The 26,326-nt window shown below is 48.4% G+C and overlaps 2 protein-coding genes across 2 annotated transcripts in view; both read left to right on the top strand.

Moving 5' to 3' along the window:
* Nucleotides 1–4,372: 4,372 nt before the first annotated feature.
* NIPSNAP1 (nipsnap homolog 1) lies at nt 4,373–19,228 on the top strand. The gene is made up of 10 exons (XM_037817320.1): nt 4,373–4,617; nt 11,169–11,296; nt 11,461–11,506; nt 11,673–11,767; nt 14,481–14,551; nt 14,704–14,844; nt 15,156–15,187; nt 15,564–15,658; nt 16,760–16,843; nt 18,169–19,228. The coding sequence occupies exons 1-10, from the start codon at nt 4,526–4,528 to the stop codon at nt 18,231–18,233; spliced, it is 849 nt and encodes a 282-aa protein (XP_037673248.1). The 5' UTR covers nt 4,373–4,525; the 3' UTR covers nt 18,234–19,228.
* An 816-nt stretch (nt 19,229–20,044) lies between these two features.
* THOC5 (THO complex 5) overlaps nt 20,045–26,326 on the top strand; it is a 37,384-nt gene continuing 31,102 nt past the window's right edge. The window contains exons 1-4 of the mRNA XM_037817222.1: nt 20,045–20,080; nt 23,109–23,242; nt 24,404–24,547; nt 26,181–26,294. Of these exons, the coding sequence (XP_037673150.1) occupies nt 23,147–23,242; nt 24,404–24,547; nt 26,181–26,294 (354 nt within the window). The 5' untranslated portion in view covers nt 20,045–20,080; nt 23,109–23,146. The remainder of the gene's footprint in view (nt 20,081–23,108; nt 23,243–24,403; nt 24,548–26,180; nt 26,295–26,326) is intronic.

Raw genomic sequence — 26,326 nt, 5'->3', positions numbered from 1 at the left:
ACAGCTTGAAGGGCTAAGTCCAACACCAATAATTAAGTTGGGCCTGGTGCCAAATCTAATTGTGGTATGCAGCCTCCAAGACAGCCCCCACGATACTCACATAGTGGCGTTCCCATCCTTGTGAGTCCCCTCCCACACAGAAGAGGATTGGCTTGTGTAGCCAAAGGATGTTGCAGATATGACAGCGTGACTTCCAAGGCCAGGTCATACAAATCATTGAAGGGCCTTCTTGAATCCCTTGTTCTGGGGGAAGTCAGTTGTCAACTCATGAGGACACTCAAGCCGCTCACTGGAGAGGTCCATGTGGCAAGGAACTAAGACCTCCTGCCAACAACCAGCACTGATTTGCCACTTTGGAAGCAGAGCTGACAGTCCCAGTCACGTCTTCAGATGACCACAGCCCAAGAAGACATCTTATCTGCAACCTCACGGGAGAACCTGAGCTAACCACTCATTCCCTGATTCCTGACCCATAGGAGCTGTGTGAGATAATAAATCTCTATTGTTACAAGCTGCTAAGTTTTGGGGCAACTTATTCCACAGTAATTGATAACGAATATAGGTTCTCCCTTTGCACATCAAACACATAGAAATGGTCTAATTTGAGGAATTTTTTTGTCCAACATCTGGTTTGCTGGCCAGAAGCATGGTCTATGGGCCAAGGGTTGTTCATACCAGGTGCTCAGTTAACCGACTGGCTGCGATGCACATCACTGAGTGCCACAAAGAACACCCTCTACTCTCCAGCACCGCCTTCTCCTTCAAGCAGGGTAAATGGATTTGGTTAAGCAAAGAAGAGATTCTGGGATGGGGATGGGTGGGTGTCCTGGGGAGAGAGGGTCACAGTTAGGATGGCCAACCATCTCAGTTTCCCCAGGAATGAGGGGTTTCCTGGGGCAGGGCTTTTCAGTGCTAAAACTGGGAAAGTCCTGGGTAACCTGGGATGAATTGGTCACTCTGTCCAGGTGGGAGTAGGGGGTCAAGAGGCTGCCCTTCCACTGGGCCGCCACACTGTGATTCATATGGGATGGGAAGGAAGACAGGGAGACAGACCCATTGCCCTTCTCTCCTGGCCTTTGGTGGGAGTGTGCACGTGAAACTGCCTTGTTTGACTCTTCTGTCCACTTGAGTGAAGAGAGGTGGGAAAATCTTCCTTGGAAATGCCAAGGTCAGTGAGAGAAGGCTGCAGGTCAGCCCTCCCTTGATAGAGGGGTGAGGCAGCCAGAAACACCAAAGCTTTGGGGAGAGACTATTACCCTGGACCAGCTGGTCCAGCTTCTCCCTGTTTATGGATTCTGGACTGGTGGTCAGGCTGGCTGTGGGAGCCCCTGGCCCCCAAGTGTCTTGAAAACTGCACACAGCAGTTTGCTTGACCTAGGACAACTGAGCTTTGACCTATTCTCCTTGTACAGCTAACTGTAATCTATACCTCCTTCCTGAGACTCCCTGAGATACTGTTATCTCTATAATCCTCCCCTCCTCCCTGCTGATTACAATCAACCCCTCCCTAAGTTGCATGACCCCACTCCCTGCCTTATGCTCTCATACCCATTGGAATGTCCCGCCCTTATAACCAGCTTATTCAGCCCCACCAAGTGCGGACTATTTTCACATTGTGCTCTGAATTGGCCGCCATTCAGAGCAGCTCCTGAATCCATTCAGAGAAGCTCCTGATTTCAGGGCAATGTGGCTCGACTTCTCCACCCTGTAGGTAAGCCCTATAATAAAAGTGCATGTCTCAGAATGTGTCCGGTGCTTTCTTTAGACCTTTGGCTGCAAAGGCCCTCTTGGGCCGTGACAATGGCTTCCCTGAGCCCAACTGCCAAATGCCCTCTACCAGATGGCCAATGAGGTGCCCTGAAGCCTCTGTTGGCATAATTTAGTGACACTTCACCAAGGCAGCCTAATCCATTGTTAGAAAATTATTCCTTCTACTGAGTGAGACATTGCCTCCACATAGTCTCCACTGTTTGATGACATTAGACCCGAGGGCCCTGCTGAACAATTCTAATCCATTTCTCCCTGGCAGCCCTTCACATATAGTACAGAAATTGCTTCACCTGCCTTCCCCCTTCTCCTGGCAAACTCTCCTACCCATCCTTTAAAACTCAGGTCCAAAGTCACACTTCCAGCAAGGCCTGGTGAAGGTGGCCATTCCCACCTCGCCACATCTACCATTCTGGCAAGCCAGGGAAGGGCAGCTCCACCATGTGACATGGGTGTGACAGCTCCATTTGCCACTTCTCCAGTTGCCCATCTGGGCTTCTCTTGCATGGCTATGACTGGGGACGCTTGCACACTGATTTCCAGAATAAGGTCTGGGCTGGTTTGGATGTATTATGTCTCCCAAAACACCATGTTCTTTGATGCAATCTTGTGTGGGCAGATATATTCGTGTTGATTAGGTTGGAACCTTCTGATTGTTTCCATGGAGATGTGACCCACCCAACTGTGAGTGATACCTTTGATTAGGGTGTGACTTCTTGATTGAATGTTTCCATGGAAATGTGGCCCCACCCATTCAGGGTGGGTGTTGATTAGTTCACTGGAGTCCTATAAAAGAGCTCACAGAGGGACTGCAAAGCTGCAGCTGAGACAACATATTGAAGATGGCCGTTGGAAGCTGATGCAGACATTTTGGAGAACGCCATTTTGAAACGCAACCTGGGAGCAAGCAGATGCCAGCAACGTGCCTTCCCAGCTAACAGAGGTTTTCCAGATGCCAATGGCTTTTCTCCAGTGAAGGTGTGGAGCTGCCACACTCATGTCACATAGTGGAGCTGCCCTTCCCCTGGTTTGTCAGAATGGCAGGTGTGGAGAGATGGGAATGGCCACCTTCAATAGGCCTTGCAGGAAGGGTGACTTTGGACCTGAGTTTTAAAAGATGGGTAGGAGAGTTTGCCAGGAGAAGGGGGAAGGCAGGTGAAACAATTTCTGTACAATATGTGAAGGGTTACCAGGAAGAAATGGATTAGAATTGTTCAGCAGGGCCCCCAGGGGTCTAATATCACCAAACAGCCTTACCTTGGACACTTTATGGTCTTAAGACTGTAACTTTGTAACCAAATAAACCCCCTTTATAAAAACCAAACCATTTCTAGTGTTTTGCAAACGGCAGCATTGGTAAACTGGAACAAGGGCCTTCTGATAACCCCAAGGAGCAAGTCCAAGAGTGGGCCCAGCAACATCTCTAACTCCCTCTGGGTGCTCAGCTGTGTTAACAAGGAGAGCAGGCCTTGGGGCTCAGAGCCCTCTGCCTTAGCTACAATGAAGCAGCAACCTGGTCATTTTCATTGCATTTACTTAGATGCCCCTTTATGACAACTGATTCAGGTTTTCCATTTATCATATTGATATATGGCTTTATTTTAAAATAAATCACACCAATACACATGTTCATTGTAGCAACTTCAGAACACACAAGCAAAAGAATTTCGTAGTTCAACCATCACTTCTTTACAAAGCCATCAGTGAAGTTTCCAGTCTATATAGGATTTCCCTTTTCTCCACGTTATAAGCCTTCATGGCTCCTGCTATTTCTTTAGAGCCTTATCACAATTGGCAAACATATTTTTATGAATATTTTTCATTGATTTAGTAAACATTTAATAGGTCAGCCATAGGCAGGGAGCTAAGGCCCTGTCTCCCCCACCAGGACTAAAGCCCCAAGAGGGTCGGAGGCCAATTGTCCCCCCATCTTTGATATCTCAGGCCAGGCACAAGACCTGGCCAGGCAGACTTTGAACCCCACCCAACGCCACCCTCCACTCCAAGCTCACTAGGTCAGTGGGTGGAGTCTTTTCCGGATGTGCAGAGTGTAGATATCTATGTTCTGCCCCTTTGAAAGTCATTAGGCCCTGGTCCCCCAGTTGTGAGGTCTGCAGGCTCTCCATCCCTGGCTGAGGTCCGTAATCTGGGGGGTTGTGGACTGAAAAGGGATTAGTTTAGCTGGCAGGTTAAAGAACTGGGCGGGGCAGGAGGGCTGGGGACCCCAGGAGCCCGAACCAGATGAGGGGAGGGATGGAAAGCGAAAAGGGGAGAGTGGAGAGAAAGCATCCCTGTGGCCCAGAGCCTTGCCCAGCCTTTCTTAAATTGTTACGGGATGGTTTCTTTTCATGACGTATAAACGCTGCCTGTGGCTCCTTTCCCAGGAAAAGCACACAGGCGCTCATACCTTTGTATACAAATTTAGAAGGCTTACCCACCCTCTGTCGCTCATCCCTGAACCCCTGTCCAAAGCTCCCATTTTACCGAGGTGGACTCGGAGGCCGAGAGTGGGCTAAGGGCTCCTCAAGGTCACAGAGCTAGTCAGTGGCACCGACGGAAAGGCTCAGCGCGCGAGAACCCCGACTTCCGCCCAGCGTCGTTGGCGTTGGGGGATGTAGAGGAGTCCCGCCCACCCGCCGGGTTGCGGAGGGAGGCGGGCCGGTGGGCGGGACCAGGCTCCGGGACGCCCCGCCTCCGCCGCGGGGCTCGGGGGCTGGGCCTTCCTGCAACCTGTGCACTCCAACCTGCGCTCCCCAACATGGCTCCGCGGCTGTGCGCTGTGTCTGCGGCGGCGCGGCGGCTGCTGCAGGGCCCGGGACCCCGCGCCGGGAACGCTGCGGCTACGGCGCGGTGAGAGCCGGGCCGGGCGGGGGTGTAGGGGGTGCAGGGGGTGCGGGAGCGGGGACCGGGGTCCAGGCCTGGGGGTGGGGTGGGGCAGGCGCTCCTCGGCTGGAAATCTGGGGGTTAGAGGCCCAGGCAAGTCCTGGGTCTGGGCAAAGGGGGGAGGTGGGAAAGGGACGGGCAGGGTCTTTGTCCTACAAGGCACGAAGATCTGGGCGGAGAATGAAAGATGGGGAGGGTGGGAGGGGCAGACCCTGGACCTGGAGAATAGGAAGGGGCAGGGGGCAGAAGCAGTGGCTCTTAGTGAGGGAGAAGCCCTCTCCCCAGGCCTTTGCTGCCACAGTGAGGTAGCACCCATTGGGGGCTTCTAGGAGGGTCAGCTCTTCTCTGGAAAGGGTCTCCTGGAGAGAAGAGATAAGAGCAGGGGAGCAATGTGGGAATCCCCAAGAACCAGTACTGCACAAGCACTCTGCTCCCCCACCCTGAGCAAGAAGGGGCAAGTGAGGCCTGAGAGGGGATGGGAGAAGTCCAAGGTCACTCTGACTGCTGTCCAGGGGTAGCACTGGGTTCTGGGACTGGGTCTGGTCTGACGCGTTGAGCTCTTTTTGCACCAGGACTGTGCAGTCCCGCGGGAGAGGGAGACCTGCTAGGCCATGTGTGCAGCGGGGGCCTTTGTTTGGCTCTGCTCTGTACCCCTCCCTTCTTGTCTCCAGTGCCCTGTACCTCCCCCACCCAGTCCTCTTAGAGCCTTGTGCTTGCCTGTCTCCCTCACTAGACAGATGTCAGCTCACTTCTCTGTTTCCCCAGCCCCTTGCCCAGGGCTCAGGACTGTTTATGCTCAAAGAACATCTGCCAAAGAAGTGAGGACACCTGTTTCCCCACCTGAGGAAAGGAAAAGCAGGGGTCCTTCTTGCCCACCCACCCAGGAATGAAATTCCAGAGTTTTCTTAGACCTTACCTTGATCTGTTAGATCTGTGTGCAGTGGGTCTTTTGGGCAGTCAGGAAAGAGGAGATGGCCATGTGCCCCCTTACCTGACTGCCCGATAATTGGGGACAGAGCTGTCATCGTGGAGAGAGTCTGGAGTTTGCCTGTCCCACTCAGCCTTTCTTAGAGGGATGACCTTGGAAAGTCATTTGGCCTCTTTGAGCCTCATCTGTAAAATGGGGATGATAAAATAGGATGTAGCTCATAAGGTTGTTGACTAAAGTGGCTGTGTGTGTGTGTGAGGCATTTAACATAACAAATGTTGCCCCTTGCCCAAGCCTAGGAAAAGAAATTTCTGCTTGATTTCCTTACAGCATCAGGGCTGAAAGAGTCTTGGTGGGCGGGCATCTCTTTTGAGCCCCTTGTTTTACTGATGAAGAAACCACAGCTTGGGAGGGGAACCTCACTTCCCCAGGGTTACAGAATCCATTAGTGGTAGAACCATTTGTGTGACAAATATCGAGACCCCACAGAAGGAATGTGGAACCTGGAGGCAGCCTGTAGCTTCTCAGGCCTTGCTCTGTAAGCCTGGATTGGTCACAGAACTTTGAGCCTCGGTTTCCTTCTCTGTAAAATCGGGATGGTGATACCCACTTGGTCTTCTTCGTGGGATTGCTGTGATGGCACTTGGACTAACAATTATCAAGTCCCTCAAGGACTGCTTCACAGTTACTTACTCCTTGGTCCCATATAGGATACCTGGAAACGTCCCCTCCTGCTGACTCCCAACCTGCCCCATCTCTCTGAAGTTACCGGGGCGGGGGGGGGGGGTGGTGGCTAGCAGTAGCCCTCTGGCCTCTGAGTTTTGGGGGCAGTGAGGCTGTTGGGATGGGGACAGAGTGTGGGCTTTGGAAGCAGACAGCCCTGGGTTGGAATCCTCTTGGCCATGGATTAGCCATCCTTGAATAAGGCATGAAACATCTCTGAGCCTCATTTTTCTCAGTAATGTCTTTTGAGGATTAGCTTTTAGCACATAGTAAGTGCTCAATAAACTGCTTCCTGCCTCAGTCATCCTGTTGTTGGCAGAACTTTAGTTTCCCTAGCTAGAGGCACACTTAGGGCATAATAAGCAGAAACATGGCTCCTTTCTGAAGTCAGCTGAGTCAAGTTAGAAGAACTTTAGTTCCCCTAGCTGGAGACACACTTCTGGCATAATAATCAGAAACATGGCCCCTTTCTGAAGCCAGTTGAGTCAAGTTACAAGTCTCAATGTACTAGAGCTGAGCATCCCAGCACATAAATCTATAACATTCTGGAGCATTCCATGTGGGGAGGCATCAGACTGTCGGTCACTATGGCAATGCAAATGTGTCATCTACTGTAACTTTTCCTAAAGAGAGATGGAAAAGTTCTCCTCTGGGACAAATATTTATTGTGCAACTCTCATGCCAAAAACACTATGCTAGGCAACCTGGGGCATGGAAGGACATTAGCTAGTGGCTTCTGGTGTGGCTGGAGGAACATGACATATATGAGGCTGATGAAATGGTTGAGGGGGAAATGTGAGAGGTGTTTTTAGGGGAAGGGGTTGAGCCAGTTAGGCTGAGGCAGACCCTTCCCATAGGTCCAGCATCCACATTTTCAGGACAACATCCATGTTTTCAGGAAAGTGGGAACAGAGCTGTATTGTGTCTTTTTGGGCCTAAGAGGCATTCCTAATATAGTCTAGATACCAGAATCTTTGGCATTTCTGTGATGACTTACTGAGATCACATGGGGGGAGAAAAAAAGAAGAAGAAATGGGGACAGGAGTGATTCTCAAACTTGATTATACATCAGAATCCCCTGCAGGGCTTATTAAAATTCCAGGTTGCTGCCCCACCACAACCCCCAGGTTTCTGATGCAGTAGGTCTGGGGGTGGGGGTGGGGGTGGGCCAAGAATTTCTAACAAGTTCCCAGGTGATGCTGATACTGTTGGGTCTGAGAACCACTGGACTAGTGGATCCTGGCTCTATGGTCACCAAATTTGCAAGGTGGGGGACTCTGGAAAGTTTAGCCAAGTAGATTGCAGCTAGACGGGGAAGGACTTAGAATCCCAAGTGGAGGCATTGGGCCTTGGTTTTGTGAGAAGTAAGGAGCCATAGAAGGCTTTTGAGCAGAGGAGTGGTGTCACAAAAATGTTGCTTTGCAAAGATTAATGGGCAGATTAGGAAAAATGGGGGGAGAGTAGGAGCTGGGAGAACAGTTAGGAAGTTAGGAGGATGAGTGATTGCCCCTCCTATGTCTTAGCACTGCCACCGCAGGCCCTTTTCCTAAAAGGCCCATCTTTTTGCATCTGAGGAAAATGAGGCTCAGAGAGATGAAGTGAATTGCCCAGAGGAATGCAGCATGTAATGAACAAGGCAGGATTTGATCCTAGGTTTGTCCAGAGCCTGTGCTCTTAAGCACTGCTTCTGCTGATGGTGGGATGGAAGAGGACCCTAAGTCCACACTCTGGGCCCAGGCCTACCTTTGTTTTTTCTTTCTTACCTTCCAGCTTTTATCATTTTCACAAGACTGTGCCTTGACTCCCCCACCAAATTTTCATCATTGATTGAGCCCATGCCATGTGCCAGGCAGTAGGGATACAGCAGGAAACAACAGACTAGATCCCTGCCCTTTCTGGGACCACTTCTAGTGGGAAGACAGACAATAAATATGGCCCATAATAAGCATAAAAATGGTGTAATATGTTGGAAGGTGGCAGGTGCTGTGGATAAATTAGAGAGCATTATCAGAGGGGTTGGGGAGTTCAAGGGTAGGAGGACATTGCAATTTCACTGGAAAGTGAAATTTGAACTCTTAAAAGTAGGGTTTTGAGGATGCTGGCTTTGAACTCAGACCCTGCCCTGGAATCTTGGACAAGATCACAAGATCCTTCTTGGATTTTGCCCGTGGAAGAGATCTTTAGAAATGGATTGCACTCCGCCCCCCCCCCCCCCCCAGCTCGTTTGACAAATGGGGAAACAGACCCATCCACAAGAAGTTTTAGAGAGTGGTGGAAAGAGGTGGGAACCCATGGGTGCTCCTGAGACCCCCACCCCAATCACTCCAGCCCCTAATTTTTTTTCAAGGCTAACCCTTGGCTGTTTATCTTGGTCACTACTGGACGTTAATAAATTACTCAAAGCCCAGTCCTGGAGCAAAGGTCTTGGTTGCAAGTAGTGAGAGCTGCTCTCCTCCCTGTTGCCACCCTCTCCAGAGAAATCAGCCTCTCTGCATTTGAGCCAAAGATCGGATCCCTGCTGGCAATGACTTTGTTGTTGTTTGCAGTGTTTGCCTGGTCCCCCCGAGTCAGTAGGCTACCTGAAATGGGGGTTGGCATTAGAGGAAAGAGCCCTGGCCTGGGTTGGTTCTTTTTTTGTTTAATTCAATTTTATTGAGATATATTCACATATGATACAGTCATCCATTGTGTACAATCAGCTGTTTCAAGTACCATCATATAGTTGTGCATTCATCACCCCAATCTATTTTTGAACATTTTCCTTACAGCAGAAAGAATCAGAATAAGAATAAAAAATAAAAATAAAAAAGAATGCCCAAATCATTCCCCCATCCCACCCTATTTTTCATTTAGTTTTTGTCCCCATTTTTCTACTCATCCATCCATACACTGGATAAAGGGAGCGCAATCCACAAGGTTTTCACAATCACACTATCATCCCTTCTAAGCTATACAATCGTCTTCAAGAGTCAAGGCTACTGGGTTGCAATTTGATAGTTTCAGGTATTTACCTCTAGCTATTCCAATACACTAAAACCTAAAAAGGCTATCTATGTAGTGCATAAGAATACCCTGCAGAATGACCTCTCAACTCCATTTGAAATCTCGCAGCCACCGAAACTTTGTTTCATTTCACTTCCCCGTTTTGGTCAAGATTTTCTCAATCCCACGATGCCTGGTCCTGGGCTGGTTCTTGCCTCAGTAATGCCCCTGATTTGCTATGTGACCTGGGGCAGGTTCCTTAAAACTCCCTGAGCTTCAGTTTTCTCATCTCAGAAATGGAATTAATAATACCATCACTATAAGATCATCACATAGATTCAGTGAGATCCAGCCACTGAAAAAGTTGATCCCAGGTCCCTGGTGCAGAGGAGTTCCTCAGTGAATGTTATTTATAGTGAGGCTCCCTTATTCCAGTCCAAAAATGTCACAGAGCACACTTCCTACCTGGTGATCATTGTCTCTTTGCTTTTTATGAATGAAGCAAATATATGCACAACAGAGCCTATGAATTCAGAAGCACTTAAATATTTTTAGCTTTACAAAAAACTATAATGAATAAGGAAAGATGTGATCACCTCTGTCACCCCTCTCCCTGGGTGAGCAATAGCAACAGTTTAGGACAAATTCTTTCTCGTGTTTCTTTATGCTCGTACAAAGGTGTCGCTGCTTTAAAATGATTTCTGTTTCATTAGTCCCAACAGCTGTGCCATATTTTGGACTATACTAATGCTTTTGTTTGCAAGACATTTATTCTCCCTGGCTGGGAACCTTCCCCCCAGCAGGAGACCTGCTCTTCAGACCTGGCTGCAAACTGCACCAAGGCTATTGAGCAAGAGGATTTGCAATCTCTGGCAGCCTCAAAATAATCCCCGCCCCTGGGGGCTGGAGGTAGTGGTTCTGGAATGGCAGGACCTAGCGATGGGTCCCCAGCTCTGAACTGCTACCTAAACGAATGGCATGTGCTTGTCATTCATTCATTCCATCTCACAACACCCTGGCGAGCAGGGCAGGGCAGATATTTGCCAATAAAATACTAGCCAAATGAATGAATATTGCCCTACAAAGTCTTTCACCCCTTTTCTTTGTCAGGAAAATGCGAAATAAGCCCTGGAGACTTGGCTGGATCACCTCCTTCTCTGTAGAACCTGCTCAGACCCCTGGAGGCAGAGTTAAGGCCTTGCTCACCTGAGCTCTCCCAGGTGTCCCTCCCCCACCCCCCAACTGTAATTGGATTTTGACTCCTGTTCTTCCAGTGGACTGTGACCTCCTCAAGGACAAAGATTCTTGTCTTTGGGTCTTTGTTTCTAGGGGCTGGAAGGGGGCACAGGCCAAGTGTATGAGCATAGCTTCCTCATCAGAGAGACCTGAACTTGGAAAGAAAGTACAGAGTAAAAGACCCTGGTGTGTTCAGGGGGGACCATGCCTGGAGGGTGGGGTACATGGTGGGGCAGGGAGAGGCTGACATCATCTGTTGGGCTGTCAAGGGCTTTGGGCATCAGGTGCAATGGGTTTCGGGTTGATCCTCTTGACAAGAGGTTGCAGTTTTGTGGCCCAAGTGGAGGACTGCTTGGAAGGGGGTGAAGTGGAGGCAGGGAGGTTGGAGAGAGAGGTGAGAGATGGAGCTGCATCTCTTGGCCTCCTGAGTCCCTGCAGAGCTCCAAGAGACAGACTGGGCAGCTCAGAGCTCTGTTGAAATGACCAGATCGGTGCAGCCAGCTCTGATGACATTTCACACTCTGGAGCTGCCATGGGATTCCATGGCCTTGTTCCCAGAAATATGGGTTACCCAGGGGAAGGGAGGACTGAGGAAGGAGCCATCTGAATGACCCCTGCCCCTGAACAACCCCTGAACTCTATCCTGCAGCTTCTATTCCAAAGACAATGAAGGCAGCTGGTTCCGTTCCCTCTTTGTCCACAAGGTGGATCCCCGGAAGGATGCCCACTCAACCCTGCTTTCCAAGAAGGAGACCAGCAGCCTCTACAAGATCCAGTGTGAGTCGCTGCTGAGCCAGCCAACCCCACCCTCCCAGGGCTGCTTAGACATCCCGAGCTGCCCTGGGAGCCCTGGCCCTGCTGGGCTTTCCCACCCCAAACCTGTCTTCCTGCAGACACACAAGTCCCCTGCTTCACCCACCGCTCTCTGTCCTCTGTTGCAGTTCACAATGTGAAGCCTGAGTGTCTGGATGCCTACAACAGTCTGACGTGAGTATTCTCCATTCACCCTTCCCAGCCTGCTCATCTCGTCCAGCCTTTGCATCTTAGAGATGGGGAAACTGAGGCCCAGCCCTGGAGGCCTGACCTGGGACCCTTATCCCAGAGGCCCTGAGGGTTGGTGTGAGCCCTGCCCTTCCTTTTGCCCCTCCCACAGGGAGGCCGTGCTGCCCAAGCTGCACCTGGATGAGGACTACCCCTGCTCGCTCGTGGGCAACTGGAACACGTGGTACGGGGAACAGGACCAGGCAGGTGAGATGCCCACCTCCCCAGTGCCACCACCCAGCCTGGGCTGCCTACACCTCTCTCTCCACCAGAGGGGTCTTTCTAAATGCAAACCTCATCATCTCACTCCCCTGCTTAAACACCTGTTGTGGCTCCCCATTGCCCTCAGGAAGCCCATGAGGCCTTGAGGCCTTAGCTGCCCAGCTGCAGCCCCACCCCACCTCACCATTCCCTCCTTCTACTGTGCTCTTCCTTCCTAGAACTTCGTTTAGCTCCTCAGATCAACAGTTCTGCTCTCTGTTTGCAGGCTATTGCTCATACTGTTTCCTCTGCCTGAAGCATCCTTTCTCCCTTGTCTCCTTCACCTGGTTCACACCTCTTCTCATCATTTGCTTCTGTATAGACACCACCTCCTCCTGGAGGCCTTCCCTGATCCCCTCCACCCAGGCTGGCTCAGGTGCCTCCCTTCGTTCCCCAGGCCTGAGTACTTGCCTCATCACAGTCCTGATCCCACAGCCCGTACTTGCTTGTGTACTTCTGTCTCCCCAGGTAGACTGTGGGTGAGTTCTGGGAGGGAGGGCCCAAGCCTGTCTTTTCTCAGCACTGAATCCCCAGGACCCAGAAAATGTTTATGGAATAAATGGTGCTCTTGTCTGAGCAGATTCGTTATAGCTTCCTGGGGACACCCCTGGCTTGCCCCATCCCACCCCAACCAACCAACCTTAGTTAGCACCTGCCACTAGAACCCACCCATGAATTTGGTTGACTCACAGCATCTCACCTATTCAAAGGGGCCTTGGCATTTAGATCTGCCCTGTCCCTGTCCTGCCCTACGTGTGGGGTTGGACATACCACATGTAGCTATTTAAGTGTAAATTAGTTAAAATTAAATACAGTTTAAAATTCAGTTCCTCAGTTGTACTGGTGACATTTCGAGTGTCGCCAATAGGCACATGGTTTGTATCTACCGCCTTGGACAGCACAGCTATGGAACATTTCCATTGTTGCAGAAAGTCCTTTTGGACAGTGCTGATTTAGACTGTCTGCATGGCACAGGGACCTCCTCTGGAGCAGCCCTGACAAAGGGTCCTCTAAGCTTTCTTTAAACACTCCCGGCAATGGGGAGCTTACTACCTTGTAAGCCAATCTATTTCATCCTTTGACAGCCCTGGTAACTGTGTGTGGTTTTTAAAAAAATAATGTGACCTGCAAATAGATAGATAGATAGATTCCCTTAATCATTTATTCTGTTTCAGTAACAAACATAAACACATCAATAAGGAGATAAGGGAAAAGCAAACTGTCTTCAGTCCCAGTCACTACCTAATGAGCTCCTAGAGTATTCCTTGGTTCTCTTAAGTTTGCTAGTAGTGAAATTAACTTTGAGGGATGGAATCCTGAATTTTTTTTCCATTTTTTCATTGTGAACTTTAACATATATACATAACAGTGATAATTTTCAGTGTATGATTTCACAGGTAGTTGGAGAGCAAATCTCAAAAGAATGTCATGGGTCACAGATCCACAACTTCAGCCAGAATCCTGAATTTTTAAAATGTATCCTACATTTTGTGCGTCATGAAGTGTAGGCTCTAGGGCATCTGCAGCAGAATCAGTTAGGGAGCAGATCCTTTGAGCTATGTCTTAGGAGTAGGGCCCAGGAATCTACATTTTAGTGAATTTGTAAGAATCGCTGACCCATCCTCTATAGGGACCACTATAATTGTTAGAAAATTCTCTCTTTAGAGCCTAGGATACCCTCCCTGTAATTTTTACCTGTTGATCCCACAGTATTAGGTTAATCCTTCTTCCACAGGTCCGCATTTCTGGTTTTGGTAGACTTCTAGCCATATAATACTTTTGCTACTTCCCTTGGGAAAGAGGCCTGTCTGTAAACCATAGAGTCAGTCCATTTTGCAGATGGGAAAATCAAGGCACAGCTGGAGTCAAAAGGTAGGTGAGGGGCAGGCTAGTCTGAGCTTCCAAACTACTGGTCAGCAAGCTGCCCGAGCTCCAGCCTGCCCATCTTCCCCTTCCCCGGCAGGCCCGCCCATGCTCCCAGGATGGCAAAACCATTTCCTGTCTTCTCCACAATTAACAAGGCCTCTTTATTACTGGAAGACTATGACAAAACAAAGTCAAACAGTACAAAGAGTTGTCAGTGAAAAGCAAGCCCCCCTCCCACCCACAGGCCCCAAGCCCTCAGGTCTCTGCCCCAGTGGCATCTGTCATCACATCTCTTGGGTCTTCATCAAGAGACCATTTCATATGTCCCTGCACCCTTTTGATACGTGGCAGCAGACTGGAAATGCTGTTCTGTTCCTTGGTTTCTCTCTCTTTAATTCACTGTCTCGGAGTGTTCCATATTAGCCCATCAGCCCTACCTCTCCTTCTATCCAGCCTGCTCCTTGCCGGCCTGGGGTTTAGCTGATGCTCAGTGCTGCTCCTGGGGAACAAGGACCCCTGGATCCTCTTACTTGCTGTTTAAGGGAAGTGGGGTAGGACCTTTATCCCCATTTTCAAGATGAAGATGTTGATGCCTAGAGAAGTCAAAGACTTCCTAGCAGAGTTGGAGCTTGAACCCTGGTCTACTGGACTTGAGCCTGGGGTCACCTCCACCAGGGCAAAGAGAACTCAGAGAGCCCTCGTGCACCAGGGAACCAGGAAAGGGTTAACACTTTGTGGTAAGTGGGGTGGGGTCCTAGTGACCCCCTAACTTGCACCTTCTACCCCCCAACAGTGCACCTATGGCGATTCTCTGGTGGCTACCCAGCCCTCATGGATTGCATGAACAAGCTCAAAAACAATAAGGTATGTCTGGCGAAGCCACCATGTAGCAAACCTCTCTGAATGTGGGTTCCAGCCCAGCTCTGAGCTAGGAGCTTTCTCTGCCATCCTATGGCGCATGCTGCTGGGGTGGGGAGGTCCTTCCTGGCTACCGTGCCCATAACACCATCCCACAGGAGTACCTGGAGTTCCGGGAAGAGCGGAGTCAAATGCTGCTATCCAGAAGAAACCAGCTGCTCCTTGAGTTCAGCTTCTGGAATGAGCCACTGCCCCGAGAGGGCCCCAACATCTATGAGCTGAGGACATACAAGCTCAAGGTGCCTCCCTCCTGATAGATCCCCACTGGCCTCCCACCTTCCCTGCTGCAGTGCTGCTTTGTGGGTGCCCCAAGGTGACCTTGTGCCCTAGCCCTAGACTTGGGATTCTGGCCCTTGCCCCCTGCAAGCTCATAACAGGTGTGTATGCATGTGTGCACACATCTACACCCAAGTACAAGTCAGGGCCCCTGAATGAGGCCAAGCAGCCCCTGGGGCTGGGGATTCTTGATGTTTTCCCATCTCCACCAGCTGTGATGGTGGGAATCCAAGGTGGGGGCCCATTCCCATCCTCTCCTTTGGTTCTCTTTCAGCCAGGAACCATGATCGAGTGGGGTAACAACTGGTAAGTGACAGCACGAGCACTGGGGTTGGAAGGGGGGGACCTTGCTCACCCTGCCCCACCATGGGCCCTTGTGGGCCACCTTTCCCAGGGCCATCTTGCGGGGAACCTAGCATTCTTTGACACTCTTAGATCCTGGAGAAGGATGTCCAACCAGGAGGTGAGGCTCTCCCGGAGGCTCGTGAGGCCTCCCCTGGTGGAACACCCAGCCAGCAGCTGCAGCTTTTTCCAGAATCATCTCTGAGAGCCAGGGGCCCTACCCAGGCCCCTCCTATGAGGTGTCAATCCGGGTAAACATCAGGGGGCCCTTTGCACCAGCCAGATTCCCAGGTGTCCCCCAAAGCCCTGGCCTCTGCCAGACACCTTCTGCCATCCCCAGGGCTCGGGCCATCAAGTACCGGCAGGAGAACCAGGAGGCAGTGGGCGGCTTCTTCTCACAGATTGGAGAGCTCTACGTGGTGCACCATCTCTGGGGTAGGCTAGGGGCGCTCTGGGAGCCCCCTGCGAGTCTCTGTTCTTCCCTGGACACTCTTTTGTGGACAGTAGAGATACATAGGTGCCCCCATGGAGCTGACCTCAGACATAAACTAACAAAATAATTGTAGATTATTATAACTGCCTTGTAGGAAAGAAGCAGGGAGAGGTGATGGAGAAAAACATGGGGGACCTGTGTCGGCTTGGTGTGTTAGTCTGCCAGGGCTGCTATAACAAATATCATAGTCTGGTTGGCTTAAACAACAGGGATTCATCATCTCACAGTTTTGGAGGCTAGAAGTCCCAAAATCGAGGTGTTGGTGGGACTATGCTTTCTGTGAAGTGTATAGTTTTCCAGCAGTGACTAGCTGGCAATCCATAACTCAGCCTCTTCCTCCATCCCATGGCTGCCTTCCTCCCAGTCTGTCTTCTGTGTCCAGTGTCCTCTGCTACAAGGATACTCCAGTCCTATTGGATGAAGGCCCACCCTGATTCAGTTTCTTTTCACCTTCACTAATAACATCTTCAAAGATCCTATCTACAGATGGATTCAAATCCACAGGACAGGGGTTAAGACTTGAATATGTCTTTGTGGGGGGGCTTGATTCGATCCCTAACTACTTGGCAAGACCAAGAAAGCCTGTCTGAGGGAGGAAGGTTAGAGCTAAAGGAGACAAGCAGGAGCCCACCATGAATTGCTGGGGAAGGGCATTCTGAGTGGAGGAACAGCAGATGCAAAGGCCCTGCAGTGGGGAAAGGCCTTCAGGGTTTTGAGGAGTGGAAGGAAGGCTGATATGGACAGAGAGGGGAAGAGTGGATGGGGATGGAATAGGAGAGAGGGGCAGGGGCCAGATCATTCTGGGCCTGGTAGGTCGTGGGGAGGAGTTGGGATTTATTCTAAATGCAACATGAGGCTGCTGCAGTGTTTTAAGCAGCAGCAACATGACCTGATTTATGTTCTAATGATTCCTTTGGCTAGGAACACATGCCCAGGTGAGGGGAGATGGTGGCAGGGTTTGGGGCACTGGGAGGAGGACCTCAAGGCTGAGTATGGGACCAAATCCTTTGTGCCCAAGGAATGAGCACTTGCCTTCCCTACAGCTTATAAAGACCTGCAGTCTCGGGAGGAGACTCGAAACGCTGCCTGGAGGAAGAGGGGCTGGGATGAAAATGTCTACTACACAGGTGAGGGCTGCTTCTAGGGGTCAGTGGGGGCTCTTGGAGGTCATCTGCCAGGAGGATGGAATCTCCTGTGCAAGAAAGTCAAACCTGGCTTGATTACCTCCAGTGATGGGGAGCTCACTTTAAAGCCAATGGGCTGGTGAGTTTCTATCCTGGGGGCATATGTGATACAGGCCGTTGTAGATGAGTGTGCTGGTGGACAGTAAGGCAGCCAGGCAGTCTCTACCTCGGAGACGTGGAGTATCTGAGCTCCCACTGTGACCTCGGGTACAGATCTTCACCTCACTGAGGCTATTTCCTCATCTGTAAGATGGTGATGGTGATAGTGTCTCTCTCAGAGGGCTGTAGGGAGTATTCCATGAGCTGATTCATGACCCAGGGTCAGGCACAGGAAGCATGCAGCAAATGGGACCTGTCATTTTCAGCTCCAGGTGTGGCCACTTTGGTGGGGACCCCTGAGGACTCCCTGGAGACAGTAGGTGTTGATTGAACCCTCACTGTGTGCTAGGGCTGCAGGTGGGTGGGTGAATGGGGGCCCAAAAATGAACAAGAGCCTGCCTCTGCCCTTAGCTTACAGTTGAGTTCACAGAATTACCAACCGGTGTTGGGGAAAATGTGTTTGCTGGAGCGGGAGCCTTGTTGCTTAAAGTGTGGTCCCCAACTGACAGTAGCACATCCCCTGGGGGACTCGTTAGAAATGTGGCACCTCAGGCTCCCCAGATCTATTGAATCAGAATCTTCACTTTCACAAGAACGGCGGGTGATTTGTCTACACATTAAAGTTTGAGAAGCTCCAACCAAGGGGGAGGGGTCTGACTTCCTGGGTGACCCTAGGCTATTCCTGAGCCTCTGGGCTGCAGCCTCTCCATCTGAAAATGAGTCACTTGGATTAAATCTGTGTTTTTTCAAACTTCAGCCACTCAAGGACACTCACAGACACTAACAGCTTTTGCCCTATCAACATACTGCCACCACTACAAATATTTTCTTGGTATTTTTATTTAAATCCCCCTACTTTGTTCTTCATCTAGCTTTGCCCCAAGCAATAGTATCTGCAAAATCACATTTTACTCTGCTAGTTATTTTTTTATATGCACAGAAAAATAAGTATATAATTACTAAAAATGTAAAAATGTTCATCTCATTACCACCCAAGTCCCTCTTGTTTCACAATTTGGGAGACCTGGCCCTCTCCATGGATTCTTCCAGGAGAACCTTGGGGCTTTCATCTCTGCCCCATCATGGGCCTCCTCCCCCTCCAGAGGTCAGTTGCAGGGGCACTTGGCTAACCTTAGCCCCCTCCAAGACCTTTGCCTCTCTCTCTGCAGTCCCCCTGGTGCGGCACATGGAGTCTCGGATCATGATCCCCCTGAAGATCTCGCCTCTTCAGTGATGCTGCCACAGCCTCCATCTCTGTCCCCTTCTCCCTCAGGACAGCCTTGGACAGAGGAGCTTCCAGTCCTGCTCAGATCTGGGGAGCTTTGGGGCTGGTGCTCAGCTCAGGCGAGAGTGAACTGAAAGTTGTTGGATCTGTGGACTGGCAGCTCTGCACAGACCCTGCCCTCCATCTCCACCCTCCTCCTTCCCCTCCTGCTAGAAGCAGTTTCTAGTGCTACTGAGGGAGGAGCAGGAGCCTTTCATGTCTTCCCATACCTTCCTCTAGGATTCTTCACCTTAAGGCTCCCAGCCCCTGGTCATCAGCATGGGAATCCTCAGTTTAGCTTTAGCGGCACAAAAAATAGTGTGTCCGGTGGTTAGAGGTGGGATGGGAAGGAAGGTGTTCAGGACCAGGCCAGTCATTCAGGAATTCCCTGGTTTCCACTGGACCACCCATTTGCTGGACAGTCTGAGCCAAGTCCTTCTTCCTGTGGACAAGCCTGGAACCGCACAACGCTCTCAAATAGTCAAGGTCAGGAGGAGGTCAAGACTTGCCACCCAGGAAGGCTGGGAGAAGAGATGGGGGCCCGTAGGATTTGGGAGATAGCCATGGAACAGGGACCCCAGAAAGCAGAACATAGAATTCAGAACTTTGGTTTGCACCATAAAATTTGGAGTCCAGAATTGGAACACTAAAACAGGTATCAGAAGACCACTTAGGGAGGGATTGCTAATAGAAGATGAATGAGGAGAGGCTCATTCATTTTTCCCTAAGTAATAGGTTTGAGAACTTGAGTGTGTAGTTCCAACCTTTCTGTGCAGGCAAAGGGACAAGGCAAGACCTGTATTTCCCCCACTCGAATTCCTTCTCCCTCCCTTCATATTCTCATTCTATTGGACCACTTGGTATGGGGTTCACCTTACGAACCCCTGGATAGCTTGATTCTGCCTCCCTTCAAGGAAAACTTGTGCTAGAGTTTCTGGTGGAACCAATTAAATATTTACTATAAACCTTGGTGTTTTTTCTTCATCTGAAAGGAACTTTGGCAGGTGCCTGAGGCGGGACAAAGCCAGCCAGCTTCCCATTCCTTCCTGGCTGATTTGTCCCCAGGAGGGTTTTGTGTTCTTGAGCCAGAGGGGGCAGAAGAAGAAACTGGCCCTGTATAACTAGGGATCAGGACACAAATGTTCCTAGCCCCAGATGAGCAGGATTTACACCAAAAATCTTGGACTCTATCTGTATAATGCACATCAGAATGAGGAAATATTCAAAAGACGTCAAATACTGCATTGGAATTATGATTCTGTCCTGGGCAAATCGGGTCTAAAATGGGGAAACTTGTGATGCACTTGAGGAAAAAAACGTGTAAAATAGGATTCATGCCATCCCTGACTCCCTGCCCTTTCTGGTGTGGGATGTTGAGGTGTTGGAGAGCCTAGTGGCTTGGGGCACTGAATGTGACAGTGGTTAGGAAACCAGGTTTTGGGGTCCAAATCTTGGCACTACCACCTTTTTGTGTGATTTTCAGCGTGTGACAACATTCGATCAACAGGCACTTGTAGAGAGCCCACTAGTTGCTGGGTACTGACTGCTTCAGGAACTGTGGGGGGGGGGTAAAGGGAGCACATAAGAGTCCGCACGCAGAGCCTCCGTTTCCTGGTCTTGCAGGGAAGCGTTCGGGTGTTGACTTGCTAACACCTCCCGCAACTGCCCAGGTGCGGCCCCCCCCCCTCCGGGCCTCACTTCCGCCTTACTTCCGGCCTCCGCGCCTCGCGTCTAGCCCGCCGCTCCTTCCTTCGGCTTCTCTATGGTGCGCCGCCGGAAGTGGCTAGTTCGCCGGAATAGGTCCGCGACGCTGTGGGGTGAGGAGGGGACCGGGTCGGATCTTGAGGTAGCGGTGCCGGGTGAAGGGCGGGGCACGGGATAGTGCGCCGCAGGACCGAGGCTCGGACAACTCAAAGGGCGCTCTGGGTTTGGGGTCTGACGTGGATCTCTGCCCTCACTCCCCGGGGTTCGCGGCTGTTTGTGCGCCGCGTGCAGTTTCCTTATCTGGAGGGTGTTCGCTGCTGCATCCCCAGGGCCCGCGTTGTAGCCTTGTGATGCCCATGTTGACGATCGAGATGAAGATGGTGATGCTGGAAGCCGTTCACATTTATTGAGCGCTTATGTGTGCCGGCACTCTTAACTTGTCTTGTGAAAGTCAGGTTTCCAACGCTTTAGCCTTTTGGATCCTACCTTTGTGGGTTTTGCAGATCAAACCGTCTGTACGACTGCTGCCTAGAGTTTTAACTAAGTCACTTTTTAAACTTAAGTTTGCTTTAAAAGGAAGTGACTTAAGGTAGTATTTAAGTCACTACCGTAAACGGAAAACTTCTTTCACTTGTCAAATGTAGGAAAGAATGAGAGAAATTAATATATGTAATATAATGATAGCAGGTCACTATTAATAAATTCTGGCCAGATTTCATTGTCTATTTAAGGCTCCGAGAGGGAGCAGTTTTTACAAAGGAGTGTTAACGTTAGTAAATGTTAAAGACAAACCAGGGAACTGAGCTGCTCTCCTTGAAAACAATCAGAAGTTTCAAGAAAGGATTGTAAAGGGGGTAACTTTCTCCTTGGGTAGTCATCATTTTTTAAGATCACTCATGCACCATCTAAAATCTCATCCCCAGTCCCAGATCATCTTCAGCACTGCTGTGTTAATGCCAGCAAACATTCTCTGAGGTAGGGATTGTTAGTCTCAGTTGATTCCTAAGGAAACAGTCCCAGAGAAAGGGAAGTGATTGTCCTGGGACTGATATCCAGAAAATAATAGAGTAGACACTCCAGCTCAGGGTTCTCTGATTCTTTCATGATGTACAGTTGGCTTCTTCAATAAGTATTGGTTGATAAATGGATTGGGGCAAGGGGACAGTGCTGTCTGCCTCGGGGCCCTGGTGGCGACCAGGAGAGGTGGCAGAAGTGAGGGTGCTTTGTGAGCCCCATTAAATGTAAGGTTTCATTTTTTTAATTTTTAGGGTCAGACAGGGAGTTGATGGACTGAAAGACACAATCATGTGGTTGTCAGGAACACTGATGTGGCATTGATGAACCCAAGCCTTATCATTTACTAGCCATGTGACCTTGAGCAAGACATACATCTTTCTGAGTTTCAGTTTTCTCATCTGTAAAATGGGGATAATACTAGTTCTTATTTCAGAGGGTTTGTGGTGAGGCTCAAATGAGAACATAGCCAGAAAGTGCTAAGATCAAAGCTTAGCACATGGTTATCAGTCAATAGGATTGCAAATGGGCTTATATGCTTCCAGGTGGAGAAGTTTGGATGCTAATTTCAGTCGACTTCTATGGAACACATCGACAGGCTCATGGAGGAGAGGACAGGGCTCACAATCTAGGTGGGGAGGGCAGGCAAAGTGTCTAAAGGAGGGAGTGCCTTGGGGAGACCTGAGAGGCTTCCCAGAGCAGGTGAGCATTGCTTTTTTTGAAAGAGAGAGGAAAAAAGGTGAGTGCAAATAGGGGAAATAACATGGAGTGTTTTGGGAACCAGGAGTGGTACATGTTGCAGCCAGGAATAGAGGTTGGGGAGGATGGTGGGGAGAGGAATAGGAGTAGGAATGAAAAAGATGTGGCTGGGGAGGTGAGTTGGAGACAGACCATGAAGTGTCTTTATGCCATGCCTGGGAATGTGGACTTCATTTGGTGCATTGTGAAGGGCCAGCAAAGGTTTTGAAACAGAGGTGAGGTATTAGATTGGTCCTTTTAAAGGGAGTTTAGATAGCAGTGGTTGGGTAAGACTGGAGGCTGTTACAGTGGTCTTGCGGAGAAATGTAGAGGGCCTGATCTAGGGTGTTTGTTTTTCTCTTTTTTTGTGAACTTTAACATATATACATAACAGTGATAACTTTCAACATACGATTTCACAGTAGTTAGAGAGCAAATCTCAAAGAATGTCATGGGTCACACAACTTCAGCCATTTCTGTTATTGTAAAATACAATATATGCACAGAAAGGTGTCTTCTCACAATGTACAGCTCAACAAGCATTCATATAGGTAATTTCAAAAATTGTTAAGGGTTTCAGTTCCACAATTTCAGTTTTCCTTATTATGCAATACAAGGTATATATAGAAAGGTGAAGACCTTCAAGGCACAATTTATCAAGCAGCTATAGAGCAAATCCCAAGGAATGCTATAGGCTACAGTTCCACCATGTCATTTACCACCTTCCAGCCCTTGCAACACCCCGGCATCGAAAAATATATATATATAATTAGATAAAGTTTCAGTATTCATAGACCTTTGTCAATCTTACCTTGTTTGTTGCTACCCCTTCATCTCACTTAATCTCTTTCTCCATCTTCAGAGGTTTCTAGGCAGTGAGCACCCTAACTTGTTCATATTAAAAGGGGGTGTCAACAGTATGGGGAAGGGGGCCACATCTGATAGTTGATCTTTAAGAGGCTGTTGCCTCTGGGTTTTAGGACTTGTCTGGTATAGGAACACTCTGGTGGATTTGAACTAGGGTGTTGAGATGGAGAAGATGCATGGCACTTGCAATTCCTGCATGAACACCTGCATGAGGGATGCTTCAGTGGAGCGTGTGAGAGGGGTGTGGGTGTGGAGACAAAAGGGAGCACAGGAAGATGATTCTGAGAATAATTTGGACAGGCAGAGTTGTGGTGATGCCTTTACAGGAGGTGGAAGTGGAGAAGATGAGTTCATTTTGGATGAGCTGAAGGATTGATTTTCCTTTTTACAGATGAATAAACTGAGCTTTAGGACTTCAGGAGGTTTAAGTGGCTTTGAGTTATCAAGTCTATAAGTGGCAGAACTGCTAGTTAGACATCAGTATTCTAACTGCAGAAAATCTCAAAAGCTTTCTCCTCTTAGGAATTCTCTGCTGTTTCCACCTACCTCACTGAACAACCATGTCTTCAGAATCGAGCAAAAAACGGAAGCCCAAAGTGATCCGAAGCGAAGGAGCCCCAGTGGAGGGGAAGCGCAATCGATCTGAGGCTGAGCAGGTGAGATCAACCAGGGTTGCCAAGCTGCTGAGTGCAGCTTGTGGCCAGCCCTCCACCTGTGAATTTATGGGAGCCCAGGGTTGCACCTACTGGGTGACAACCTCCCAGTGGCCTCTGCTTGACCAGGTGACTGGAATTCCCTTGGTTCTATAAAACCCGGAGAATCCATACCAGCTTTAATTGTGGCATGCTAAGAACTAACAAGCCTATATTAGACATGATTATACCTGTTCAGTACAGTGTGTATCTTCAATTTCCCTAGCCAGAGCACACCACTGGAGCTCCAGAGAGGTGGCCTACGTGGTTCTACTCCTGAGACACCAAAACTACATCCCTATATAATCTTTTTTTTAGCCTAAAAGGTCACGTGGTTGACAGGTTCTTCTCTACCTTTTGTCTGTTTTCTGTCCTTCAGTCTGTAAAGCAATTTATGATTTAGTTGGTTGGTTTGTTGTTGTTGTTTTAACTAGAACGGGGAAATATACAGCTTAAACTTAAAAAGTGGTGCTTTCCTCAAATTTAAGAAATTAAGCTTGAATGAAGAACCTTTTTCTTTTAGGGATGTTGATTTTGGTGCTGTCTTAAATATCATGTATTCTGTTTGCTCCAAAGGCTGGGAGACCAGTTGTGATATTTCAATCTCTTCTAAAACTTGACTTTACTACCTAAACACCTGTCAGAATTTGGTTAAATGAATTCTGGTTCATCCTTATAGCGGACTGTCTATGCAGCCATTGTGATGGAGAGCTGTATTTATTGGATGGGAAGTTGCACTACACAGCATAGACAGTATGAGGCCAAAGTGCTTAAAAATAAAATTTGCATTTACCTTACATTATTATTATTAACAACTGAGTTCTTTCAGGTTGAGCAGTGAGATTACAGGCAATTTTTAATTTACTTTTCTGTACGTGTCTGTATGTTCTGAATTTTTGACATCAAGCATGCATTACTTTTGTAATTAGAAAGTGAGGAAAATGTGTCCACTTTGAAAAGAAGAACATTTGATTTGAGAACCAGATCCTTTGGATTCCTGATCTGGGGCTTCATTATTACTGTTCTTATGTAACAAGAGGTGTCAGCCAAGTGTCCTTGGTTCCAATGGGAAGCTTTTACGTCCCACCTATCAGTGGGTTTCTGTGATTACCCTTTCCTCCACAGGAAGGTAAATACTACAGCGAGGAGGCTGAGGTGGACCTGAGGGACCCTGGCAGAGACTACGAGCTGTACAAATATACATGCCAGGAGCTGCAGAGGCTCATGGCTGAGATTCAGGACCTGAAGAGCAGGGGAGGCAAGGACGTGGTAAGGAGTGGGACTGCACAGCCACGAGCCTGGTGGGTCTGCGTGCCAGAACTGAGGCCTTCCTGGCTCGAAAAGTTTGTCCACCCACCAGGACCCTTCCTAATCCTGGTCATCTCTACTTACAATGATCAAGTGGTTGGAGCCTGGGGGTTCCAGAGACCTGCCTACTAACTTAATTTATTGAACTTCTTATCACCACCCAGTCACCAATTACAGTAATGAGTATATGATAATTAATTTTTTCATAACTAATTTTAAAACTGCTTTATTTTGAAATAACATCAAACTTAAAGGAAGTTGCAAAAATAATATAAAAACAATACATAGAACTCTAGTATACTCAGATACCTAGATTTTCCATAACTATAATTTGATGATATATCCCACTAGTATTTAGTACATCAGGCATTTTGCTAGATATTGAGAAATGATGGTACATGTAAATTTCCTTGCTGTTGTAAGGATGGATATGTAACAATGGAAACCAGAAATGAAATTGTTATTAACATCAAATGAATAAATAAGGCTTCAAGGGCAGAGAAACTAAAACAGTTTAGCTAATAACTAGATGGATAAGTTAAAAAGCAAAACAAAGCCTTGAAGACATCATGTTGAGTGAAATAAGCAGATACAGGACAAATGTTATATGATCTCACTGATAGGAAATAATTAGAATAAGCAAATTCATAGAGTCAGAAACTAGAATATAGGTTACCAGGGGCCAGGGTGGGGATAGGGAATGGGGAGTTAATGCTTAAATTGTACAGAGTCTCTGTTTGGGATGATAGAGAAGTTTTGCTAATGGATGGTGACGATATAGCACACCATTGTGAACGTAGTTAACAGCACCAAAACATAAATGAAGGTGGTTAGAAGGGGGAAATTTTAGTCTGCCTATGTGTTACTAGAATAAAAATTAAAAACAAAATCCATAGGACTGTACAACATAGTGAAATGTAAAGTAAACCATGGACTATAGTTTATAGTACAGTTATAAAAATCTTTCATCAACAGCGACAAATGTATCATGCTAATACAAGGTGTCAGTAGTAGATTGTAAAGGGAGCTCTGTATTTTATGCATGATTTTTCTATAAATTTATTTTTCTACAATTTCTCCAATTAAAAATACATATTAAAAAAACAAAACAAGAATCCAGTTTTTTCCCAAGATTCTCATTTATTTATGCTTTTTATGCTGTCTGAGATTAAAAATTATCACATCTGATCTGTCTTATTGTAGCCAAGCTATATCACTGACATACTATTATTTTCATTTCACTTATTGTATAATGTTATTTACAGGGGTCAGATTTTATCTCAAGATGTTGCTACTGTTATGATGTCTGTACAGGATCTATAGGGATAGATATTAATTGTGCATTGACTGCACTTGCTCCACTTTCAATTCCCGTTACTCCACTCCAAGCAAAAATTGCTTTTTCGCATGAGAACTTTAAGCAGTTCCCTTATACAGTCATTCTTCCATTTCCCTCTGACAGTTCTCATGGTTCTGAGTTCCCTCCGATGTCTGTTTTTGGCCCTAGTTTAGGATGGGTCAGCAGTGAGGGACTGAAGGAAGCTGGAGCCAGCACCTGTTGTCAGAGCTCTTCACCAGTTTTCTTTGCCTGCAGGCACTTGAGATAGAAGAACGGAGGATCCAGAGCTGTGTGCATTTCATGACTCTAAAGAAGCTTAACCGATTAGCCCACATCAGGTTGAAGAAAGGAAGAGATCAGACCCACGAGGTAGGAGTTGAGAGGTTTTACTCTCCTTCTCC

The sequence above is a fragment of the Choloepus didactylus genome, chromosome 23, assembly GCF_015220235.1.
Source record: "Choloepus didactylus isolate mChoDid1 chromosome 23, mChoDid1.pri, whole genome shotgun sequence".
Lineage (NCBI taxonomy): Eukaryota > Metazoa > Chordata > Mammalia > Pilosa > Megalonychidae > Choloepus > Choloepus didactylus.
Note: the sequence above shows the minus strand (reverse complement) of the source record. Positions and strands in the feature narration are given on the sequence as shown.